Source organism: Amblyomma maculatum, chromosome 11 (genome assembly GCF_055883805.1).
Source record: "Amblyomma maculatum isolate TAMU_Amacu chromosome 11, ASM5588380v1, whole genome shotgun sequence".
Taxonomy (NCBI): domain Eukaryota; kingdom Metazoa; phylum Arthropoda; class Arachnida; order Ixodida; family Ixodidae; genus Amblyomma; species Amblyomma maculatum.
This window is the reverse complement of record NC_139354.1, coordinates 84,430,864-84,452,785: the sequence shown is the minus strand read 5'-3', so window position 1 is coordinate 84,452,785 and position 21,922 is coordinate 84,430,864. Positions and strand designations below refer to the sequence as shown.

At 43.3% G+C, this 21,922-nt stretch overlaps 1 protein-coding gene across 1 annotated transcript in view; it reads left to right on the top strand.

Annotated features, from left to right (window-relative positions):
- LOC146174292 (neprilysin-1-like) overlaps positions 1 to 21,922 on the top strand; it is a 128,402-nt gene that overhangs the window by 42,907 nt on the left and 63,573 nt on the right. The window contains exons 2-6 of the mRNA XM_084584986.1: positions 3,768 to 3,868; positions 5,453 to 5,503; positions 12,654 to 12,815; positions 17,001 to 17,087; positions 19,500 to 19,696. Coding sequence (XP_084441112.1) covers positions 3,784 to 3,868; positions 5,453 to 5,503; positions 12,654 to 12,815; positions 17,001 to 17,087; positions 19,500 to 19,696 — 582 coding nt within the window. The 5' untranslated portion in view covers positions 3,768 to 3,783. The remainder of the gene's footprint in view (positions 1 to 3,767; positions 3,869 to 5,452; positions 5,504 to 12,653; positions 12,816 to 17,000; positions 17,088 to 19,499; positions 19,697 to 21,922) is intronic.

Below are 21,922 nucleotides of genomic sequence, written 5' to 3'. Positions count from 1 at the left end.
AACGCAGTCCAAGTTGGAGTGGTTGGAATCAATATACATTGCCACCATGTCGGCCAAAGTGCGGTTGGAACGGTCAACCATTTCATTTGTTTGCGGATGGTAGGCGAAGGTGGCATAGTGAACGATTTTGCATTCTCGAAGGGCAGCTTTCACAACTTCAGTAATTCTTTGGGAGCTCCGGGACGAAGAATTATATCATGAAGGATGAAGGAGGCGATGTGTGGGTTGTAGCAGATGGCAAAGGCGACGTTCTGGCGCAGTGTGTAAGATGATTAATTGCAACGATGATCGAGCGACTGCCTGTTGATGTGCTAGGAAGACGGCCGCACAGGTCAATTCTAACACGCTCAAAGAGCTGGGTTGGCCAGGTCAGCGGCGGCTGAGAGGAGTGTCGTGCTGCCAAGGTAAGTTTTTGCGGCACTGAAATTCGAGGCAGGACTGGCCGAACCGGTGAACATAACGGTACATCTCGCGCCAGTAGTACCGCGGTCGCAGGCGAGTGAAGGTTTTCAATAGCACTGGGGATCGTCGTGGTAGCGGGAGGAAATCGAAGAGCGTAGGTGGGTCGGAATAACAAGCAGTCACCCTGGAGCATCCGAGAGGTAATTACTACGGTAAGGCGGAACGGTGAGATTGGCGATGGAGAGCGCGGCAAGGAGGGCGGGTCGATCAGCCAGGTAAGAAATTCAGGAGAGAAACGACCGGTGCGTCTTTGCATTTCTCGGAAGTGATGTCGGTGGGCATGTCGGTGGTATGTAGAATAGATTTAGTAGGAATGGCTTCAAACAGCAGGGAAGAACGTGAGAGGGCAACAGCATTGGCATGTTTACGGCCAGAACGATAGACGACATTAATGTCGTATTCTTTGAGCTTCATAGCCGAACTGGGCAGTCAACCGGAAAGGTCTTTCAAAGACCGCCGGCAGAGAGAGTGATGATCAGTGACGACGTCAAAAGAGCCGCTATAAGAGTAGGGGTTAATTTTGGCTACTGCCCATAGGATCACTAGGCACTAATTCTCCGTGACCGAATAGTTTGTTCTCAGCATTTGTCAAGGTCCGCGGGTGTAAAAGTCAATTTTCTTATCAAAGCCAGTTTTCTACTGAGCAAGTACTGCGCCGAGGCTGACTCCGCTATCATCACTGTGGATGTCCTTGCAAGAAGGGTCGAAATGACGCAGGATTGGCGGAGTTGTCAGAAGACGGCAGAGTGTCGCGAAGGCTTCATCACAGTGTGGACCCTAAGTTGAAAGATCGTGGCTGGACAGAAGCTTCCTTAGAATTTCGGTGATTGGGGCGAAATTGCGAACGACGTGGTGGAAGGAGCTGTGGACGACGAAGCTGGGAGTTCTTTCACAGTAATGGGCTTGGGAAATTTTGCCACTGCGCGCGATTTTGTCGGAAAGAGAAGAACGCCATCCTTGCAGACGAAATGCCCGAGAATTGTTAGCTGCCGTGCTCTAAAACAACATCTTTTTTAAATTTAGTTGGAGGGCGGCGTCGGGCAGGCATCGCAGAACGGCATCAAGGCGTTGGAGGGGAGATGAACAATACGGCAAAAAGGGGACACCGTGGTCCAGGTAACAAAGACGCTGTGCCACTGAGCCCCCTTACTAGGTTTTCCATCATGCGCTAGAATGTGGTGAGGGCATTGCCCAGTCCAAATGGCGTCACGTCGAATTCATTGCGCCCATCTGGTGGGACGAAAGCGGTCTTTGGGAGATCGGCCTCTGCAATCGGCATTTGGCAGTTACCCGAACACAGCTTCAATGAAGAAAAGACCTCAGCTCCCTGCAGGCAGTCAAGGGCGCCGTCGATACGAGGGGAAGGGTAAACATTCTTGCGTGAGATCTTGTTCAGTCGGCGGCAGACTATACAGAATCAGATGAAACCGCCTTTTTTCTTGATCAGGGCGACAGGAGACGCCCAAGGGCTGTGGATAACGCTGCGCTGGAGCATGTTGGTTACCTGTTCTTCAATGATGCGGCGCTCAGCGGTTGATACGCGGTACGGACGCTGGCGCAAAGGGGCATAGGTGCCTGTATCAATGCGGTGGGTAACGGTAGTTGTGCGTCCCAATGAAGGTTGCCGAGAGTAGAACGAAGTCGAGAAACGTTGCAGTATGGTGACAAGTTTTGCTTGTTCTAAGGCCGCTAGGCCAGCGTCGATGGATCGGTGAAAAACGTAGAGGGAAAATGGAGTTTCGACAGAAAGAGGCGTTATGGCGCTGATGCAATTGCTGGTGGTGGTATCGACGAAAGGATAAGCGGTAGTAGAATTGAGCAAGGCAATGCTACCCAGTGACTGGCGACGGCGCAAATTGGTAAGCCAGGGGCACAGGTTACAATCATAAATAGCTTTGAGCTACGAAAAATTGTCCGCACAGCATGGGGCAGCAACACTAATTTTTGGTCAGCGCATCGTAACGAGGATATATGGATTGCAGTGGCGTCGGAAAGAGAAGCACAAGGAAGAGGCACAAGCCCTGAGGAGAAAGGCGGAACGTCGGTGTCCTCTGCGATGTGCATGATAGCGGTAGGTAGCAGCACCAGATATGTCGAAAGGAGTGTCACTTAGGGATGATAACTCAAGTTGTGCTTGGGAACAGTTTATTATGGAGGAAGTCCAAACAAGGATGACGTCGTGTGACAAGCGGGAAGGGACGATGAATAGAGATGTCAGTTTCATGGCTTCGAAACCATAGAATTGGCAACGTCGCTCAAATAAAAGATAATGTTTGTCAGCTTTACGGTGTCGTCCCGCTTGTATGCACCAACTCGTTTATATGGCGCCAACCAGTTTTCCACATCTGTGTCATCGGTGTCGCTGAAGGTGGTTGGGTCACGCTGCTGTGCTGCGCCTGAACGGATGACAGGGGATAGAGGGTGTGGCATTGGTGGTCTCAGGCATAGCGGAAGTGGTCGGCAAGGCTGGGCTGCGAAGCTGCAGGTTGAGGAGATCGCTGTCACGTCCACCACTAGTAATCGAAAACCTTGCACAGGGCGCTATGCCGTGAACAGTGAATAGAACGTCTTGCGATCAGTCGCAGAACTGCTATTAGCACACGCGCGAGCGTCGGAGTGAGCGTTGTCGTCGTTTTCTTTCTTGAGCGTCAGGCGCTGAGCATGGTTGTCGTCGTTCTCTTTCTTTAGATCAGGAGCAGAACATTTCAGAGCCGAATACCTGTCTTACAGTAGCATCGTTTCCTCCTCTAAGCACATTTCTCGTTAATGACAGCAGTTCAACGAACATTCGTGACAAGCACGCTATTTCTTGATGAGAACAACAATTACAACAGACTATCTAGCGGATATTCTGCTCAACTAGTTTTGATGACCGTGTATTTTAATTCGAGAAATCCGAAGAGGTTGTCTTCGTGAGTATTCTAGTGAAACTTTAAAGGGTGTGTGTGGAGCCTAGAATTTACAAACAAATATTAAATAGTTTTCATGGCGGCTGCTCTCTACCGACTCGGGCGACACAACCCCGATTATCCCCTCTCGCCTTCTGCAGTCTCTCCCTTGTTGCGTTATCTGGGTGCGCCCACTCATTGCACGCTGGAGTGGAACGTATGTTGCAAATCTGCTGAACAAGCTGGCTTAAACATTTTTGCGTTGCGGTTTTAGAACTAATGGGATAGATATCGATTGAGCTTGGTTTCAAGTTTTAGTAAATAAATGTCAAAGGAGCCTTTAGGCGTTACAACATTCTAGAGGGCTGAACCAGAAAAGAGTTGTGACATCTTTATGTGCTTTTTATTCCTTTGCAGGACGTCGAAAAGCAAAATGGCGAACTTCATTACATTTGTGCTTGTGACCACTGTCTCTGAATTGCTGCTCTCTCTTGATCGCGGATATTGCGCTCCACATGGTGAGAACGTTTTTGTCTCCCACCTATTTTACGTTCAGATTCCTTGACAAATCTCCGTAAGATGGCAGTGGTAAGACACAGGCTCGGAAAAGAGGTGCACCGCATACAGCTACAGTAATTCTAGTGCTGTACCAGGCGTGCGGACTGAAAGAATGCCTTAGCTTTCAAAGACGACATATAACATTGAAAGCCGAAAAATAGTGCGCTCTGCCCCTCCTCCAATATGTAAATGATCAAAAGTGTCAGAATGTCCCCTGTACACAGCAGTGGAGAGCAAAACAAGTGCATGAAACACCTCCAGTAAAAGGATGGTTATAATTAGTGCAAATGCGGGGTTGAATTAGCGAGGATTACGAAACCATGGGGACGAAGCATGTTATGGGGCACTTTTCAGTGTCTGCTTTTCTGAGGTCGAGTTGTTTAAAGAGTGTGCGACATTTGACAGAGCCTTCAGAAAGCTAGAAAGCGCTGTGATATGGGAGCCTCCTGTTCGTCACTTACGCCTGAGAGTTGCATTTTTTCCCAACGGGCCTCTTCGGGGTGGCGCAGTGGTTACGGCGCTCGACTACTCTGCCGAAGGAAGCGGGATCGAATCCCGGCTGCGTTTCGTTGGAGGCGAAACGGAGTGGTGCCCGTGTGCTGTGCGATGGCAGCGCACGTTAAAGACCCCCAGGTGGTCGAAATTTCCGGAGTCCTCCACTACGGCATCTCTCATAGCCTAGCTGAGTCGCTTTGGGACGTTAAATCCCAAAAACCAAACCAATCAACCAATCTTTCCCAACGCAAAAGGCGCGTGCGGTACAATGAAAAGTAAATACGAAAGCACCTCAAAGTCCGATGATATTACACAGGTGTTACTGCTTAAAGTTCTCATGTGTGGAAACTGACACGCGGAATACTAAGTGCAGATAACGAAAACGCTGACAGAACTCTCGAATATGCTCCTTGTCGAGGAAATAATAAAATCAAATAAGGTATGTTACTGTGTCTCTTTATAAACTTTAATTTGTAGAAATAGTTGGTCGCGAAATTGGTTTCTATAATTTTGAAGTATTATTAGGTACAAGCATACCAAAGTATTAAAACAAGCTAGAAAATGGCGCTGCCTGAATGTTGTTTCCTATGCCACCACATTTTAATCACAGTATTTAAGAAAGCAAAATAAATATTTTTTGTGCGACGGAAATGAACACAATTTTTAAAATAGAGGTGGGTTAGGAAAAACAGGATACTTTGCATAATCAACATAACCAAGTGCAGGGAAGAAGCATGCCGTCCACTACCAGTTTCCTTGAGATCTGTCTCCGTATTATGCGTTTCGTGCCTTTTGCTTCTGAGTACTGTTGGCTTTAAGAATGGCCACAAACAAAACTAACTGGCGCTTATAAGACCACTATAGTGAGCGTTTAAGTATGAGGTATCAATAATAACGCAGACCTAGTTTTGAAGGGCAGTCAGTCAAAACTAGAAACGATTCTTACCTGGCAAAGTTATAGCCTAAGACGTGAAGAGCTCGTGAGAATCGTAACAATATGTGTGGAAACGTAAAATATTGGTTCTTGTTCTTTTTCTCCCCCATTCCAGAGAAAGCGAAAGACTACGAGCTTTGTTGCACGGATGTGTGCGTAGAGAGAGGTAAGTGCTGAAATATTGTTCTATGGCTTGATATATTAACCTGAAAGCTTACCTCAGTCGTTCATTGGTCCATCCTTTGCTACGAAATAATGAACTCTAAAATTGTTTTTGTGACGTCGTGACATTGGCATATTCATTTTCGGTTTGGAGCACGGAGGAAGGATATAATTAATCAGAGGCCGTAACGTCACATTTTCTAAAGCCTGGCGGGAAAGCTCACCCTCCTCGACATCGTTAAACGGTCGTGTCGTCTTCACGCTTTTAGCCTGTCTGTACATGTGCAGAGAAAACGCGAGCTAGTTGACGATCTCGCATTGTACCAGGACGCTGCTACATATTGCAAGCAGGCTTCCAAAAGCTATTCTGGCGGCATGTTGAGTGAACAAAGCGCGCAATACTCACTATAGGCCTCCAAACAAACGCGCAATCCTTAATACGCAAAGAATGTATAAAATTGTGAATTCTCAAATCTATCTGACAGCCTCTGTCTACAGCACCCTCAAAATATGTGATGCAAACGACTCATGAGATGACCTATGGTCGAGCAATATCAGTAGTTCGTGTGATAACAAGTGTCTTCGGTGATATTTTTTGCTATGCAGCTTAAATTGCGAGGTTCTCTCCTAATTGCTGTCCTTCATCTAGTCGTTAAATGCTTTCCTACAATCTTTTTAGCCTGGAATCGACTCTCATCATGCTTACTTATATCCAGTCGAGCATTTCGTGCCTACAATTTGTTATGCGGAGTAATGCGGTTTGTGGTTTTGCTATGATTTAAAAGAATGCATCTATGAAAACACCTTGAATCAAAGTCTGACGTACTTGCGTGTTGTTTGGAAGCGAATCATTGCGAAAAACAGATGAAAAGCGGAAGCACAAATGATGAAGGAACATTTGAGCGTTAAACAGTGTGTGTTGATTTATTTCCCGGCTTCTTTCTCAATTGTCTTGTAAAAACAGGGGGCGCCTCTTTCAAAGCACTTTATGATATCTACGAATTGTAATTTATCTAGAAAGGGATACACTAGAAACAAAATCTTCTATGTTCCGCGATTCTGACTGAAATAAAATGACATAATTTAACTTGAGAAAAAGCAGACAGTGTGGACGCTGATTTGTAAATAAGAGACCTCAAGAAACGACACGCAATACAATAGGAAGTTAAACCAGCTAGAAGAAGAGAGCTATACCTGGAATTGTAAGAAGGAGAAGCAGTTTTGTAGAGAAGAATATTAGAAGACATTAAAATTAAAGTTTAGCTTTATGCGGTTTAACGCCAAAGAGCGGTTCATGCTATAACGAGAGACGCGGTTCATGCTATAACGAGAGACGCCCTTGAGAGGGCTTCAGACAATTCGACCACCTGAGGTTCTTGAACGCGCACTGAGATCACGCAACAGACGGATGCCTACTTTCAGGCTCTATTGAAAGGGACTGCATTCGGGATTCGATCCCGCATTCTTGGGTACCATAGTTTAGTGCCCTAAGCACCACGCCACTAAAATGTGTCCCGCAATACTTTCTCAACGAGAATGAGTTTAGCAAATGCCAAGAAAAGACGAATATACCGAAAAAGTCATATGAGTTCTTCGAATTAACCTTTCGGCTTGCCAGAAAATTGGTTTTGCAAGAAAATATTACAAATATGTGTACATGCAATGTTCAGTTATTTTTGCAAGTATTCTCCATTCTGGGTACACTTAGTATGGCCGCCTGACTGACTGTCTATGCGGAACAGATGAGGGCACAATGCTTAATGTACGTAAGCAGGTGCAACTCCAAAATAACGTTGAGAACCTAATACGTTAACTTAGCAGTTATCGCAGCACTTTTTCATTCCGCCTGTTCGAGAGTGCAAGTAAAACTTTACAGCCAATTTTCGTAGCTAATGGAATGTTGAAGGATGTGTGTTAGCTTCGTTATACGGGGAGAAAGAGGCAGATATGAGGAAGTACGCGTTTGTAAGTTGTTCAGCACTGCCCAGTGACGGCGGCGGATTGTGATCGTCTCCGCATTCGTTTTCTCTTTTTCGTGCTTGACGTTCGCACAGAGAGAGAGAGAGAGGAAGAAACCACTCCCAAACAGTTGTGCTACGCGTTGAAGATATATTTCTAATGATATAAGAACACTTGGTTCAAAAATGCATTAAAGCGCGAGCTTCGACCATGGTTAATGCTGCGAAAACGGATAGAATATGTGCTTGCTGTGGAGAAGCCATAATTTTGGCAATTGTTAAATTACTGAATATTTATTGAAAAGGATACTTTTACGAGAGAAGGAAATGGCTCCATGGCGCGTAAAAGCCGGTGGTGTCATTGTACCACGCGAATGCACAATGTATGAAAGAGAAAAAAGTGGAAAACATCCCCCGTGCGTGTGGGACGCTATTTTGTAATTAACGATGGACTGCCACCGCAGTTGCTTCGAGCGCGAACAGCGTGTTCCGCTGAACCTGCACTGACGCGCATCAAGTTTAAAGAAGCGGCGTTCGAGCTTACTGCTGGCCTACTCGCTCAGCAGCCACCCCCCCCCCCCCCCCAAAACCAAAAAATATCTAAAAAATAAAGCTGAAAACCAAGAAAAGTAATTTCATGGGTGTGAAGCGCTTCTCCCCTTATCCTCAGGGTGCGGCGCTTAAGTGTCCCTTAAAATTTATTTTTATGGAAAACAATCGAAAGCTTTGGAGAAGTAAAATTAGTCAATTTGCTTTCCGTGATCAATTTTCGGTGAAATTTCGTGCATCATTTCGGGTTGTTGAGTGATTGTAGATAGTTGCGAAATTCATCCTGAAACGGTGATATGAATTGCTGATCTTCGAGGAAGGTCGTTAACTGTTTCAGCATTCTGTTTTGCTGTAATGTACATGCCGCACTGTGTTTGTGATATGGGGCTACATTTAAATACTTGCCCTTGGTAAACAGATACATGAATAGAAATATTTCCAGCCATTTCCAAATCTGTTGGAAAGAGAAAAGAGGCTAACGATTTCTGTTTGTTAAAAATAAGCTTAAGTATTTCCCTATGTAATCAGTGTATCTCGTTATATATGCGTTCGATATATTTTCTGGTCGGGGGTTGATTTTGGAAGCCAATTTTAACATGAGATTTAGTCCGGCAGTCTCGTCGACTGTTGGGAGCTCGAGGCATATATGTTGGGTGTTTTACGTGTGGTAAATGACCATAATCAGTAATGAAGATTAGGTGAAAGTAATTATTCAGTGAGTTGGCACTGGCTTTGCTTCCGTGAGGGCTGACTATGCCGGTATTTTGTTCCTTAAGGTTCATGTAGCGCCAAAAGCATCGCTTACAGCCTGAGGAAGCAATTGAAATTGTAAAAAAAAAAACTGTTCTGGCTAGTTTAATTTTTTTTATTATTTCCGATTGCAGTAGAAAGATCAGTTGTTGACTTGATGTTGGATTTTAATTTCAAACACATTCTCAGCCGCCTGCAAAAGTGCTTGAAGGCCGCTATTCACCTATGGGCAGTGTTTATTTGCTTTCAGTTCCAAGTAGCATATAATTGCGTAGACAAAACCATGTATTAAGCTTCAATCGTAGCAGTATTGTTTCAATGTCAGGACTACGGTCATTCATGAGATAGGTGATCGAGTATGCTGATGTCATATGTAATGCTAAAATAAAGGCACGTCACAATGTTGAGGGTATAGATATGATCAACAGCAGAGTACTCTTTACGAAACCCTGCTTGATCTTTTCCTCGATTGAATTGTAAGGTTCTCAAGATTCTGTTATCCATTACCTTAGTAAATACTTTATAAGTAGTATATAGTAAGCTGATTGGTCTGTAATGTATCATGTCTCTAGAAGCCCCTCACTAAGATAATGTGAGCGTTTTTTTTATGATTCCGGGACCGTCGATGACAGAATGCATTGCGTTAATTGGCTGGCCAGTTTTTTCTAGCAAGGAATCCCCTCCGTCATTCAACAAATCTGTAGTTCCCTAACTGTCCCCAGCTGCTTACCCCATTTTCATGGTTTTTAAAGTTTTCTTAATCTCGTCCTTCGTCACTGGTGCAAGGTCTGACTGCTTTTCGGTAATGGAAACGACATTATTGTACTGTCTACCTCAGCTACTGTGTAGATCAGTATAGAACTCTTCGGCTACTTTACTATGTTTTGTCTGTATTCTTGATAACATTGCTCGCCTTTTCTCTTAAAGCATATATCTGATTTTCCCTATCCGCAATTCCCTGTTTATGGCTTTGAGGCTGCCCCCGTTCGTTAGAGCATGCTCAATTTTCCTGATGTTATATTCCTAATGCCGGCCACTTTACGCTTATTGAATAGCTTTCATATTTATGCTAGATCTATCCTGCCTGTTTCGTAGGAAGCTTTCATACTCTGTCGTTTACTGATAAAACCTTTTGTCTCCATAGACAGTTTACCGGTACAATCTGTAATGTCTAACCGCCTACTTCTATCACATACTCAGTAATAAAATCTCTGAGGTTATTGTTCATTGCTTCTCGAGAACGGCCTCCATTCTTGGTTAAATCTGATTGCCTATTCTGAAGAAAGATCCTGAATTGTTCTGGTCTGCCCCTCTTCGCTAGTTCGTTGCCTCACTTCTTTCTTACTAAATTGTTTTGGTTGCCTCTTCAGGTCTGGACTAATTAAAGATAAACAGTGCAGAGACCTATCATGGAAGCAGTTGCGATGTTTCTAACTGCTTGTTGATTGAAAAAAAAATTGCTTTTGTGGTTGCTTTATGCATCCGATGGAAAAGCGCAGTATTTTTCAAGAATATATAGCCCAAAAGATTTGATTCAAAGCTTCGTTACTCTGCCCGTTGCTCCTCTAAGGAGTGCGGATTCTCGCTGATTGTGAGAAATCCTCACCTTTCTCTCGCTCAGGTATTCTTGGAATAGTTCCTTGATACCCGTTGAGGGCTTTCAAGCAAAACAATCGTGCTGCATACCTTTTGACAAAATCTTCACGTATAATTACATAAGAGTGCGGCTAGCACATAATAATTCACCGTATGTCCTACCGGCATCTTTCTGTTAATTAGTAGCAACGCTAACAACGTCCCGCTGAAATGATGTGAGTTTAAATACTCACTGAAGATATTCCAACCATAGTTTCCCAGAGAACAAAAGGTAGGCAGATACTAAAACAATACTGAAACAGTAGACGTAGGTAAATCATGCACTAGTAAAAATGATCTCAGTGAATGCAAGAGAAAAGTCGGATTCGGTTTAGTTACTTGATGTGCCTTATTGTGCCTGTACATCTGACAAAAATATAATCATAAAAACACACTGACCCTACTGCACGAAAGCAAGTCAGTCGCGATGTTTGTCTTTTTTGTTAGTCTGAATTAAGAAAACGTTTTTAACTATTTTTTCAGCACATTACGCAGGTAATCGTTTAGTAGGAAGTGGTGAGCAGGCCAGTTCGTTCTTCCTGAAGTCGTAACAATGACAAATGAAATATTTTTGCTCAGAAAGCAAACTAAAAACCTAAATTTTGAACTCATCCTTCAATGGCCTGATTTGTACCGGAATCGGAACTGATAAACACGCAGGAATTTTAAAGTAAAATCAGAGAAATACATTATAAAACAAAGTTCTTTATGTACTCGGCAGTTCTGTCTTCTGCTATATTTCTTCAAATTGTTAGTGGGCCTACATAACTAAAAGGCGCCCTAATGGCTTAGCATAATAACAGTGCCAGTGTCAAATCCGTTTTGGTACTCAGATTCGGAAGCACGACCGATACTGAGATGTGCAACCTCCTCTCAATAAGATTGAATGTGGCGGTGGAACATGAGGATCATCATATGAGGGGTGAAGTCCTCAACAAGCGTGTCCCTTAAGTGTGGTGGGCATGCATGTCCTTGCAGGATAAGTGCTTCAGGTAATGTTGAGCCCTCGAATTTACTTGAAGAGTCGTAGCTCCATGTTGCCTCCTGCCTTCATCTTTCAAGCTCCTTGTACTCTTCCTCGTTTTACTGCAAACTCGCGTTCGCTTATAAATTGTCTAACAATGCGTGATATTGTTCAACAAGTTTGCTCCATCTTACCGCGTGCCGCAAGAAGGCTTTGCCTGTATTTTCACGTTTTGCATGCTTTTTTGCCGCTCATTCAACGATGCTGCTCTCGATTAGGTCTCTAATTTGATATACGCGCGTAACCTACAGTTGTTAGGCTAGAAGATAACGACGGGTGCGGACGAATTCACCACGTTTTTGCTACGTGAACTGTCTGAGACTTCGAAGCCAAATGAGTTATGATTCTTTGATGTCGACGTCCTATCGAGCCGAAAGTTTCAAGCATCTGGAGAGTTTCCCATGGCTGCAGAGTACAGTTGCTGATACAGTTTCGGAAGAGGAGGGATCCCGACGCCAGGACACCTGACTGAGCTGCAGGTCCTGTCCGCAATGTAGATTTGTTCGCGCGAAATCGCGCTCCCTGCTACTTTCTGTCTATAAAGTTCAGAGTCAATTAGCTGTAGCTCGGGTATGAAATAGACCCCGCCTAACTCCATGTAACTTTTGTTATTTACTTCAGTTTGATTAAACTGGGTGAATGTATGAAATTTTACATGTTCGCCTGCCGGAGGCGCAACTATTTAACGATGCCGCAAAAAAAAAAGAACCTAAGAAAGCGTGCGATGCAAGTGCTGCTTTCAAACAGCCTTTTTTTTACCTGTCATGCATCTGTTCAGTTGACGATAGTGAGCGATTCTGATTGACGAGGTGCAAATTCACTTTTTTAATCGGTAACTTGTCGCTGGATTACTGCACAAGCAAGCAGGGAGCTCTTCGTACCGATCCGACTAAGTAATCTATACCGAACACTAACCAGCGTACGACCCACGTTGCGCCTTTCTCAAGCACAATGATAATTTCAGATTATACTTCAGCGCTTCACACTTTATCAGCTGTTTCGTCATAAAAGGGTGAATAAAGATTTCCAGCTGACCACGTCTCTTTGGTATTCTTGTCAAACTAGCACTGAATGTTTCAAACTGATCATAGCACCAAAAGACTGCGCCAATTTCTTAACAATGAATGCTCAAGCCAAATGTGTCGTTATTATACAAGCTACGAAATAGAAACGAAATTGCCAGTGGTATAATGCGGCCCCTTTTATGTACTCTTTATAACATGCTTGACCCATTGCAGCTGCTTTACTCAAGGCCAGCATCAATGAAAGCGTGCAGCCGTGCGACGATTTCTTCAGCTTCGTGTGTGACGGATGGATTGCTAACCATACTATCCCACAGGATGAGGAATCGTATGGGCTCTTCGAAGAGACCGAAGAACGCGTGCAGTATGAATTAAAAGGTAATTTTTCCATAATTTAGAAGGTACTATCTTGGTGTCGTGTAGCAATACCTTCTCAAGCAGTCCTCAAAAACATTAAGGCCAGAACTTGTTCGTTGGAAGTCATGATACAAGGGAGAAATCGTGCAATCAATAAGGTTTCGGCAGAAAAAAAAGAGAGACACAATTGGGGGTTAGGTATGCAGGCCAGTTGGTAACACACTTGGAAAATTAAAAACCCCAGCCGACACGGGACAGACTGGAGACAACGACACAAGGCGGTGTCGTCGCCTCCGATCTGTCCTGTGTCTGCTGTGGTTTTTATATTTTTCAAAAAGGACACACAAACTGTTCTTCCAACAAATATCTAAGAAACGAGGGCTGGTTGTTTTATTATCGTAACACAACTGTATCATCACACAACTGTATCATCAGAACATGCACTAGCAAAGCGTTTCTGCCAGAAGGGCTACATGTGCAATCAACTTTCAGACTTAAAATCTATTGCGTTTCATTTGTTTCTAACTTTTTGTTTAGATAAAAAAACATTTTTTTACATTTAAGAAGGGGACTGCATTTGCAAACTAATCAGTAGGCCGACAGTACTTTCCTACGCATGTTGTTACCGTCCCGCTCATGTGTCGGAAGCATATCATTAAGATATCTGCCCGTTTGTCCTACATATTGCTTACCACAGCAGATTGATATATGATATAAGACATTTGCGATGCAGTTATCAAAAATTTCCCCATGCTTCTCTCTGCAGCCGGTCACCTTTTCGGCTTCTAAGAAATATTTGGGGCACTGGCCACTCGATTTATTAGAAGCCCGTAAAACCTCTCTAGCGCAAAGTCGCTGAGCTGATTTTTTCATAATATATTAGAGCCTATGATTGCATGAGATGATGACAAAAGTATCTTCCTTACACGAAAAGTCTTATTAGCTTCTTTTTTTTCTATTGTGCTTTCTTTAGGAGACATTACGCGATATACTGAAGAAAATGGGAAGGGTACCCAAGCTCAAAGTAGCTTGCACTGCTGCATTACACTTTCATGCATGGATCATGGGAACCACTTCTTGAGAGAATTAAGGAATGAAATCCCAACTAAGAGTCATTTAAAAGTTTACAATGTTTGCTAAATTAAAAAAAAATAATAGCTTTTCGTCGCAAGGTTGGAAATTCGAGCGCGTCCAATCATAATGTAGTATGATGTTAATATCTAGAAATTTCATAACACCGGCATAAGGTCGTTCAAGCAAAACATCTAGAGATGTAAGGTTCACTGACATCACAAGGGTCATTTATGAAGGAAGCGGCATTTCTTTAAAGCGCAATGAGCAACATACCAAAAAATCTTAATAACTTCAATATAAATTACTGCATCAAAAGTATTAAAACCAAATTGCTAAGGATGGGAGCTATGTACGGTATGCCCTTTCGTCTCACATAATTAAAGTGGAAGTTAGGAAACTTATAACAGTTTTAAATAGTAGTTCACGGAAATTCCAAAAGATTTTCAAATGGCCCTATTGACCGACATATTTATAAATAATCATGTACGCAGCGGCCACTTTTCGATGGAGGCGAAAAGCAAGGCACCCGTGAGCTGTGCGATACCATTGGACAATAAAGAACCCCAGGGGTCGAAATGTTGTGGCCCTTATTTAGGCGGCTCTCATAGCCTGAGTCACGTTCGCACGTTCAAACCCATAAATCAAACAAAACCAATCTTCAAAAGAAGAAAACCAAATGCGATGCACAATAGAAAAGGAAGAGTCATTTTGTCAACAAAAAATACAGATACGCCATGTTAAGCTTGGGACTCGACAAAATCTGAAACTTGCACCGAGCAATCGATAAGTAACCGATCTTGATCAGAAAGGAGTTGAGTTGTTTTTGTAACCACGTAACAAGTCAACAGATTTGCAGAACAGCACTTAATAAAGCTAACAAATCTTTTTTTGCAATGACTATATTGAGACACACCCTAACTTAAAATTTTCGCATAGCTTCTTCCAGCTTCAATGTTTGCTATTTTTCTTTTGCATGTCAGTTAAAAGTGGAGCATACACTTTCACATCCTTTTTTATGAAACAGCAAACCATTCTTAGTCAGCGGAAAGGAGGTCAAACGAATACTGCTCTGAATAAGCCCTAACTCGGTTTGCAAGAATTCTAGGAGGCAGCAACTTACATTGCAGTGAGGTGTCGATGATGCGGGTGCACAACAGCTGTTTTCAAAGATATGCGAGAGTTAGGATACCAAAAACAAAAGATTGATCTTATAAACTAAGCGCAGAGTGTGAACATAGGTCTGTTCGAAAATAATTTCTGTGAAGGGCGGTCTTGTTCTTGCCTTGCCTACATAGTCAGCACAACCTCTGACAGTTGCTCACGGACTACTCGCCCCCCCCCCCCCCCCCCCCCCCTCCGCTGCCGTGGCGGTTGAGCCTTTTAATGCAGTCTGCAGCAACGATACGGCGGCTCGCTGGGCGCCAGCGTCAAATTAGTGTTAAACATTTTATTTTAAAACACAGGCTTTTATTAGATGTGTGTTTGCGTGTATTTACGGTTTACGAGGTTTAACTTGACTAAGTGACTGAGGCTATGGGCGCCGCTGTAAAGGGCTCTGGAAATTTCGACCATCTGGGGTTCTTTAACGTGCACTGACATCACACAGCGCATGAACGTGCGCTTATCGCCTCTATGAGAAGCGGCCGCCGTAGCCCGGTCTTCATCCCGTATGCTTGGGAACAGTAGTCTAGTGCCGTAACCACAGCACCACCGCGGCTGTTAGTGTATATGTGTGTGCGTGTGCCGGCGTGTGCGCGGTGTGTATGTGTGAAGTACAAGCATCGCTGGCTCAGTGATAACCGCTTTCCATCCAAGTTTCTGTTGAAAGCTCCTTAGAAGCTAATGCCAGTGGGGGGTCGGCTCATACGTTTTCGTAGGCGAGATCCTCTCCTAGGCTTCGCCGATATTAACTACATTTTACACTGCGGGACAGATGACTTGACCGTAAGGAAGCGTCATGATTAGACAATTTATTATATGGCTGATCATTTGTAAAGCCAGCTACTTAGTTATATGGGGCTTATGGTGCATACGCCACTGTTGCTATATCATGCTTCTAATATTATAAAGCTCTGTGCGCTGTGGCTTCGATGTGCAAGACATCAGGCCTAGAAATGAGCAAGGTGTAGCATGTGGCTAGGCAGCCACCATCCTTAGCGCTCGATGGCAGCCCGTGAGTCGCACCGTTTCGGTAATCTCGGGGAATCAAGAGCTATTAAGAGTTGTTGAACTTGGTTTATGTTCGTGCTGTGGCTCGGTCAATACTTTTTTTATACTCTTTCCCCAAAAACATGCCACTCTGAGAATGCTGTAAATAAGGAATAAGGTTGATGATGGTGCAGCACCCTGTTCCTGCGCCGTCAGGAGGTAGTTGAGGGCTGCAGAAAGCGCAGTTGTGCAGCGCTATGAACGCGACATATTTGTGCTTTGCTCTTGAAATGGCATTTAGTGCACAGTGTTTGCGTTAAAGGAGTAGGCTAGCTCATACGCTTTTCCTACTCAGGCGGTGACGTTCACAATTCACCGCTTCCGCATTAGTGGCCATTTCGCAGGTTAATGACGCTAATCGATGTCGCTAAGCTCAGATTGTGATAATCGCGAAAAGAGGCAGAGCAAGGGTTTGATCGACCACATGGGGTAACCACGAATTCCCGTAACCGTGGTAAGAACGCTGGTTAACGCTTCCTGCCCAGAAATATTGAGCTGACGACCAGGCGTGCAGAGAGTTCGTTTATGTCGCCAGCTATAGCATCAATTTTTAGAGCAGGAAGCCTTTCACAAAAAAATTTAGAAGTGAATTCTAACGCTAAATACAAAATTGATCAAGCACAAGGTACGTTTTTTCAGTGTGACGCATTACGAATTGGGCTCAATAACAGCCAATGTTCCTATATTATTGTCATGCCCGATTTAAGTGTGGCGCTCAAGTGCGTCCGATAATTTTCAATTTAGCACTCTTATGCTAATGATGACGAACAAGGTAGGAAGGAAGAAAGAGGAGGAAGAGGAAAGGCAGGGAGGTTAACCAGTAGAAGAAACCTGTTTGCTACCGTGCACTGGGGGAAGCGGGTGAGCAGATATAAAGTGATGGCAGCGCGTAAAGTACAACGTGTGATCGATCCTTTTTTGCAGATCTGATTGAGAACATAACAAATATAACCGAGCCTTACAGCCTTAATGAGAAGGCGGCAATTGTGTACCAGACATGCATGAAAAACAGTAAGTATGGTAATCTGTTTTTTGACGCACAGCAGCGCAGAAAAGGCGAAGGATAGATGAAAAAAAAAAAAAAACGTGTGAATCGACACACACTCGCATATGCATTTTCTCATTCACAAGGAAGGCTTCTTTCTGGACGAAAATCTAGTTGTGAGTCAGTGCTTGTCTGTGGTGTTTCTATGTTCGTCTGTACTTTGTCCTCCTTGCGCTGTTTTACACCTACAATTAAATGGTTACCAACTCTCAGAACTGTTCATTTTAATAAAGAATATTAAATGTACATACGCAGATGTTATCGTCTGAATTGTTTGAGTTAATGTTGGCGAATACTGTTTTATTTATTACCTTTAAATCATCAATAATCTATTTAGAGGCGGCATGATTTACTGACTGCAACACGTGCTTCAACATCGCATGATCGCATTTCATAAAGGTGTACAGAAACCAAGCTTTCATTTCATTTGTGTTTTTTTAAATGATTTCTAAGTCGTTAGTCTACAGGGATCCCCACCTTGTTCCCACCTGCGAGCACTGAATACCATACACCTCAGTTACGTTTTTTTTTTCAAGTATCGGTTTCCGCTTCAACCGCTGACCGATGGCTATGAAGTTAAACTGAATTCAAATTAACGAGTTCAAAAATCCTTAATATAATTGCTGCTTCTTAATTTCTTGCACTTCCCTTGACTGAGACAGGCTGCTTTTAGCGCGGGACTTCATGACAATCACCCTACTATTGGAACCAAAACCAAAACTGAGAAAAAAAATTCGATCGTTAGTTGCTTAGCTGTCGTAGTCAAATAGCTCATGGTTAGTTGTGCATAGCAATATCTCACGCTTCAGTTCAAAGCCTAAAGCACGCCAGCAGAAGATAGGTTTTATGCTTCTTTAACCATCTTCAGCCTTGTTTACGTTGAGAAATAAATTGAGAAATAGACTGTCCAGCAACCGAAACTACCATTACCAATTAGTCAACTCTTCCGACACCTATTTCTTTCCAACTGCCCTTCACGCAGCCAAGACGTGAAAATGACATTTTAAGCCGACCTTGTTTCTTCCTCAGGACATTGTCGTTCACCTCAGAGATCATCACATATATCAGTCCTAAAATAGTCATAGGGCGATATTCTAGGTTTTGTACGCGCGGCGAAGACAGGACATGAACAGATGTCAATAAAATTTTGCGAATGATTACTATGTTATGGAAAGCTTCAAGAACGACCATTCTAGAATAATATCTAACATGCATTGAATGTAATTTGGCAGTATGCAGTATTTACTATAAAATCAATTACTTTGCAATATACTATTTCATACCTACTTGGCGAGGTAAGAAATGATTTCTAGTAACCCGAACATAAAACATTACTTTTACAGATATAAATATCCGCATGAAAATGAGCACTCAGATAAAGAAAGAGAGATGAAATATTTGTGAGGATCTGCATTACCAAGTACCGTGAGGAAATGTAATTTTTACTTGCCACTTTTAAAGTAGGTTAGTAGTGCTCCTGATGGTCAGTTTTTAATATTTTAATCAATATCGTATTCTACGCTAATGAGTCAATTATCCCTGAGGACGTTAAATGTTTGTGAGCAAAATGAGATCGGTATTGCGTAATGATATGCTTCACCTTTGGAGTAAATCAAATTGGTTGCGGGTGCAGATGTGCCCCGTGGTATGAAACCAGCTAGAAAACGGACACAGTCGGCTTTCACTGCTTGGTACGAATCAGAACTGATCTTTTATAGAGCATGACGTGATGCGCACACAAGGAAAGCATGGACTAAACTCGCGGATGCCATTGTAGGGATAAATATTCCCGCAAGCTGATCGAACTGAATGCGCGATCCAGATATATCCAGTGTCGAGGGGTTAGGAACCATATGGTCTGGCATGACGCTCTTGAAGATTAGAACAAATAATATATAAAACTTAACCACATTAAACAAAATTTACTCTCATTCTGTTTCTGCATGTCACTTTTACTTCCTGCTTTAAATTTTTCACGCTGTGTATATAAACGTCTCGGAACGTACATTTGCATGTCAGATATATAGCCTGAACACGGGAGAACATTTTAGGGCGCACTCATAGGGCCCGTTTCCCTTCGTATTGCTCCCGCCTATATTGGCGGTGAGAGCATTGAACAATTTCGTGTTACGTCATGCGAAGACGATGGTGACATAGAAGGGAATGATATTCTGTCTATTGAGGTAGGCTCGTAGTGAATGCAAACTGCCGTTTTCTCCTTATCGGCAGATAAAGTAAAAAGCGGGTGTCGTGGCCACACCACACCTGCTTGAGAGGTAAGACAGCTTATCTCAGAGGAGGAAACCCCCTCAGTTTCATCAAGTTTTAGTTTAGAATTTTTCTTTGGAAGTGGATCCTGTACTTAGTGATTTTTACAGATTTCACAGAAGTTCAAATGATCGCACTCTGGGGCGATATGCTCGCAAAAGAAGGATTCAACAGATGGCCTATTGTTGACTCCAAAAATGTTTCGTACAAGGATTACCGAGAGCTCCTTGTGAATACTACACTGTGGCCCATATACTCAACTGGAATTGGTCAAGACCTGGACAACAAGTCACTATATATTATTGAGGTATGCTTACAGAACTAGAAGGACCCGTTTGGGGGTTCACTTTGTCGAGGACTTATTGGTACTTTAGAAGAAAGCAGTAAACATTATCCGCGGAGGTGCATGCACGTGTTTAGTCCAAGTATATATGCGATTATATTTTATCAGATCACTACGAGCCCCAGAAGAGCAAGTAATCGTTTTAATGTTGTTTCTAAATCACAAGGCGTCGTGTGGACCATGGTACTCACGGTAAGTTCTCAGTACTGGTACCACGCTACACGTGGCAGGGAAAGCTGTATAGCCGCTTCACGTTTAAGGGAAAACGCATGCACACTGTCTGCACACATTTACTAAATCATTGCAACCAGAATCTAGCAGTTGCAGAGGCCACTATTTTAACAAGAAGCACGGTCCCCTGACAACTGCGACCGCTGCTGGGATATGACAATTAGTCCTGAGAATAGGGCTCAATTTGTCTTCTTTCCAGTTGTCATTTTAGTTTTCATGTTTTTATAGCGTTATGTTTCTTTCCTTTTCGGTAACTTGGAGAAGTAGTAATACTACTAGTAGTAGTGTAAAGACATTTATTCCGCCAAAAATTATGGGCCCAGAATGTATGATATCTGGGCGACTGGTTGCCACTGTTCTTCGCCCCTTTCAGTGCCCTCAGTCGATTCAGGTGGTGATGCAAAAGAAGGGATCGGATCCCGACTGCTGGGCAGCTGGGAAGTCAAAGAGGTAATGTGATAGGTCAGTACAGGAGATTGGGACAGGAAGGGCAGATCGATAGCAACAATGGGAGAGGCTGAAGCTGGTAATGTGCGCATTCATTCGAATTTGGCAGAGCGTAATTGGAGATGTGTTCAAATTAAGCTCAATCCTAAATGCCTAAACTCTGAGTATAGGCAAACATCGTGTTTACAAACAAAGGAGTCACTCGCGATGCCGCAGCAGACTAAGGGTGAAACGTAGGCTTAGCGCTGAAAACAATACATGGAAGCGAAACTTTTCAAATCTGTTTCTTAATTTCCCGGGGTACCTATGACGTTTTGACACCGAGCAACAATGAATATCGTAGAACAGCTTACAAAAGCGTCAAAGGCTATTTCAGAAGCGCAGTGAGTTCAAACACCGCGAAACGTAAGATGGAGCTAATTGGGGAGGCGACCCATAGAAACGCATGTAAACAGAACTAACCAAAACACTTTGCTCGCTTACAGCAGTAACAGAGGAGGCGGCCTGTCGGTAAACTTTAGCGAGAGTTTTGAAGAAATGTGTGACAAGAGCTATGCGATCATTATTAAGTCAGTCTATACATAGCGCCGACAGGCTAGTTATCCGCTGTGTGTTTCTCCGAATCCCGCTAGCTCCTCTTAAAGTCTGGTATGATGCCATATGCACTTAATTTTCTTACTAATAACAGTCGTTCAAGGTGTGCAGACTAGGAAAAATTACATTAACGAAGCACTTTTCAGAGGTCATTAGAAGGACAAAAAAGAAAAGGGTCCACTCTAGCGGATGGCAGCGCATACGACACTCAGTCGAGAGCGAATGGCGCCGGCGTCCGCGAAAGCAACTGGCGTGAGCAGGCGGGGAATTTCGGTATTTTGGTAGTCTGGGCGCGGTACGTTATCATGCTCTGAGTACTGTTTTCATCTTAAACGTTTGTATCATTTGAGCGGCAGTATTGAAAAGGGAATGTAACCTGCGCATCACCATGGCGGACAACACGAAAAGCTGTCGGGATTGCCAAAAGCACCCACCAGTTGACTACTTTTTCAGTGGTATGTCGGTCTTTATAATGGCCATTTAACGATGCACCATAAAATTGTTTGGCTTCAAAATAAGGTAGGATACCTTATCACACTTTTTATTAAAACATTCGCTAACTGTACTGTAGCTAAATACAGTATTTGTAGTTCTCCAACGCGGGAAAATTATTTTGGTAAGTTTTCTTTCCCCGTATATCTATAAGCCGTGCTCCTGAGTTGTATTCCCATATGTATCGGGTTTCGGGGTGTTTTATACTTCGCTTCTCTAACTAGGTTTCACAGTTTCACAATTTATTCTACGATGCTCATAGTTACTCTCCACGGAATGATGGCATCATGGGTGCAATGTGAAATCAAGAACTACTTCGAAGTCTTTTGAATCCATGTATTTATATGGGCGTTGTACTATTTTCCACTCCAGATGGCTTAGCTTGCGACCACAACCCCAACGTATCTTGCTTATATCACATATCTG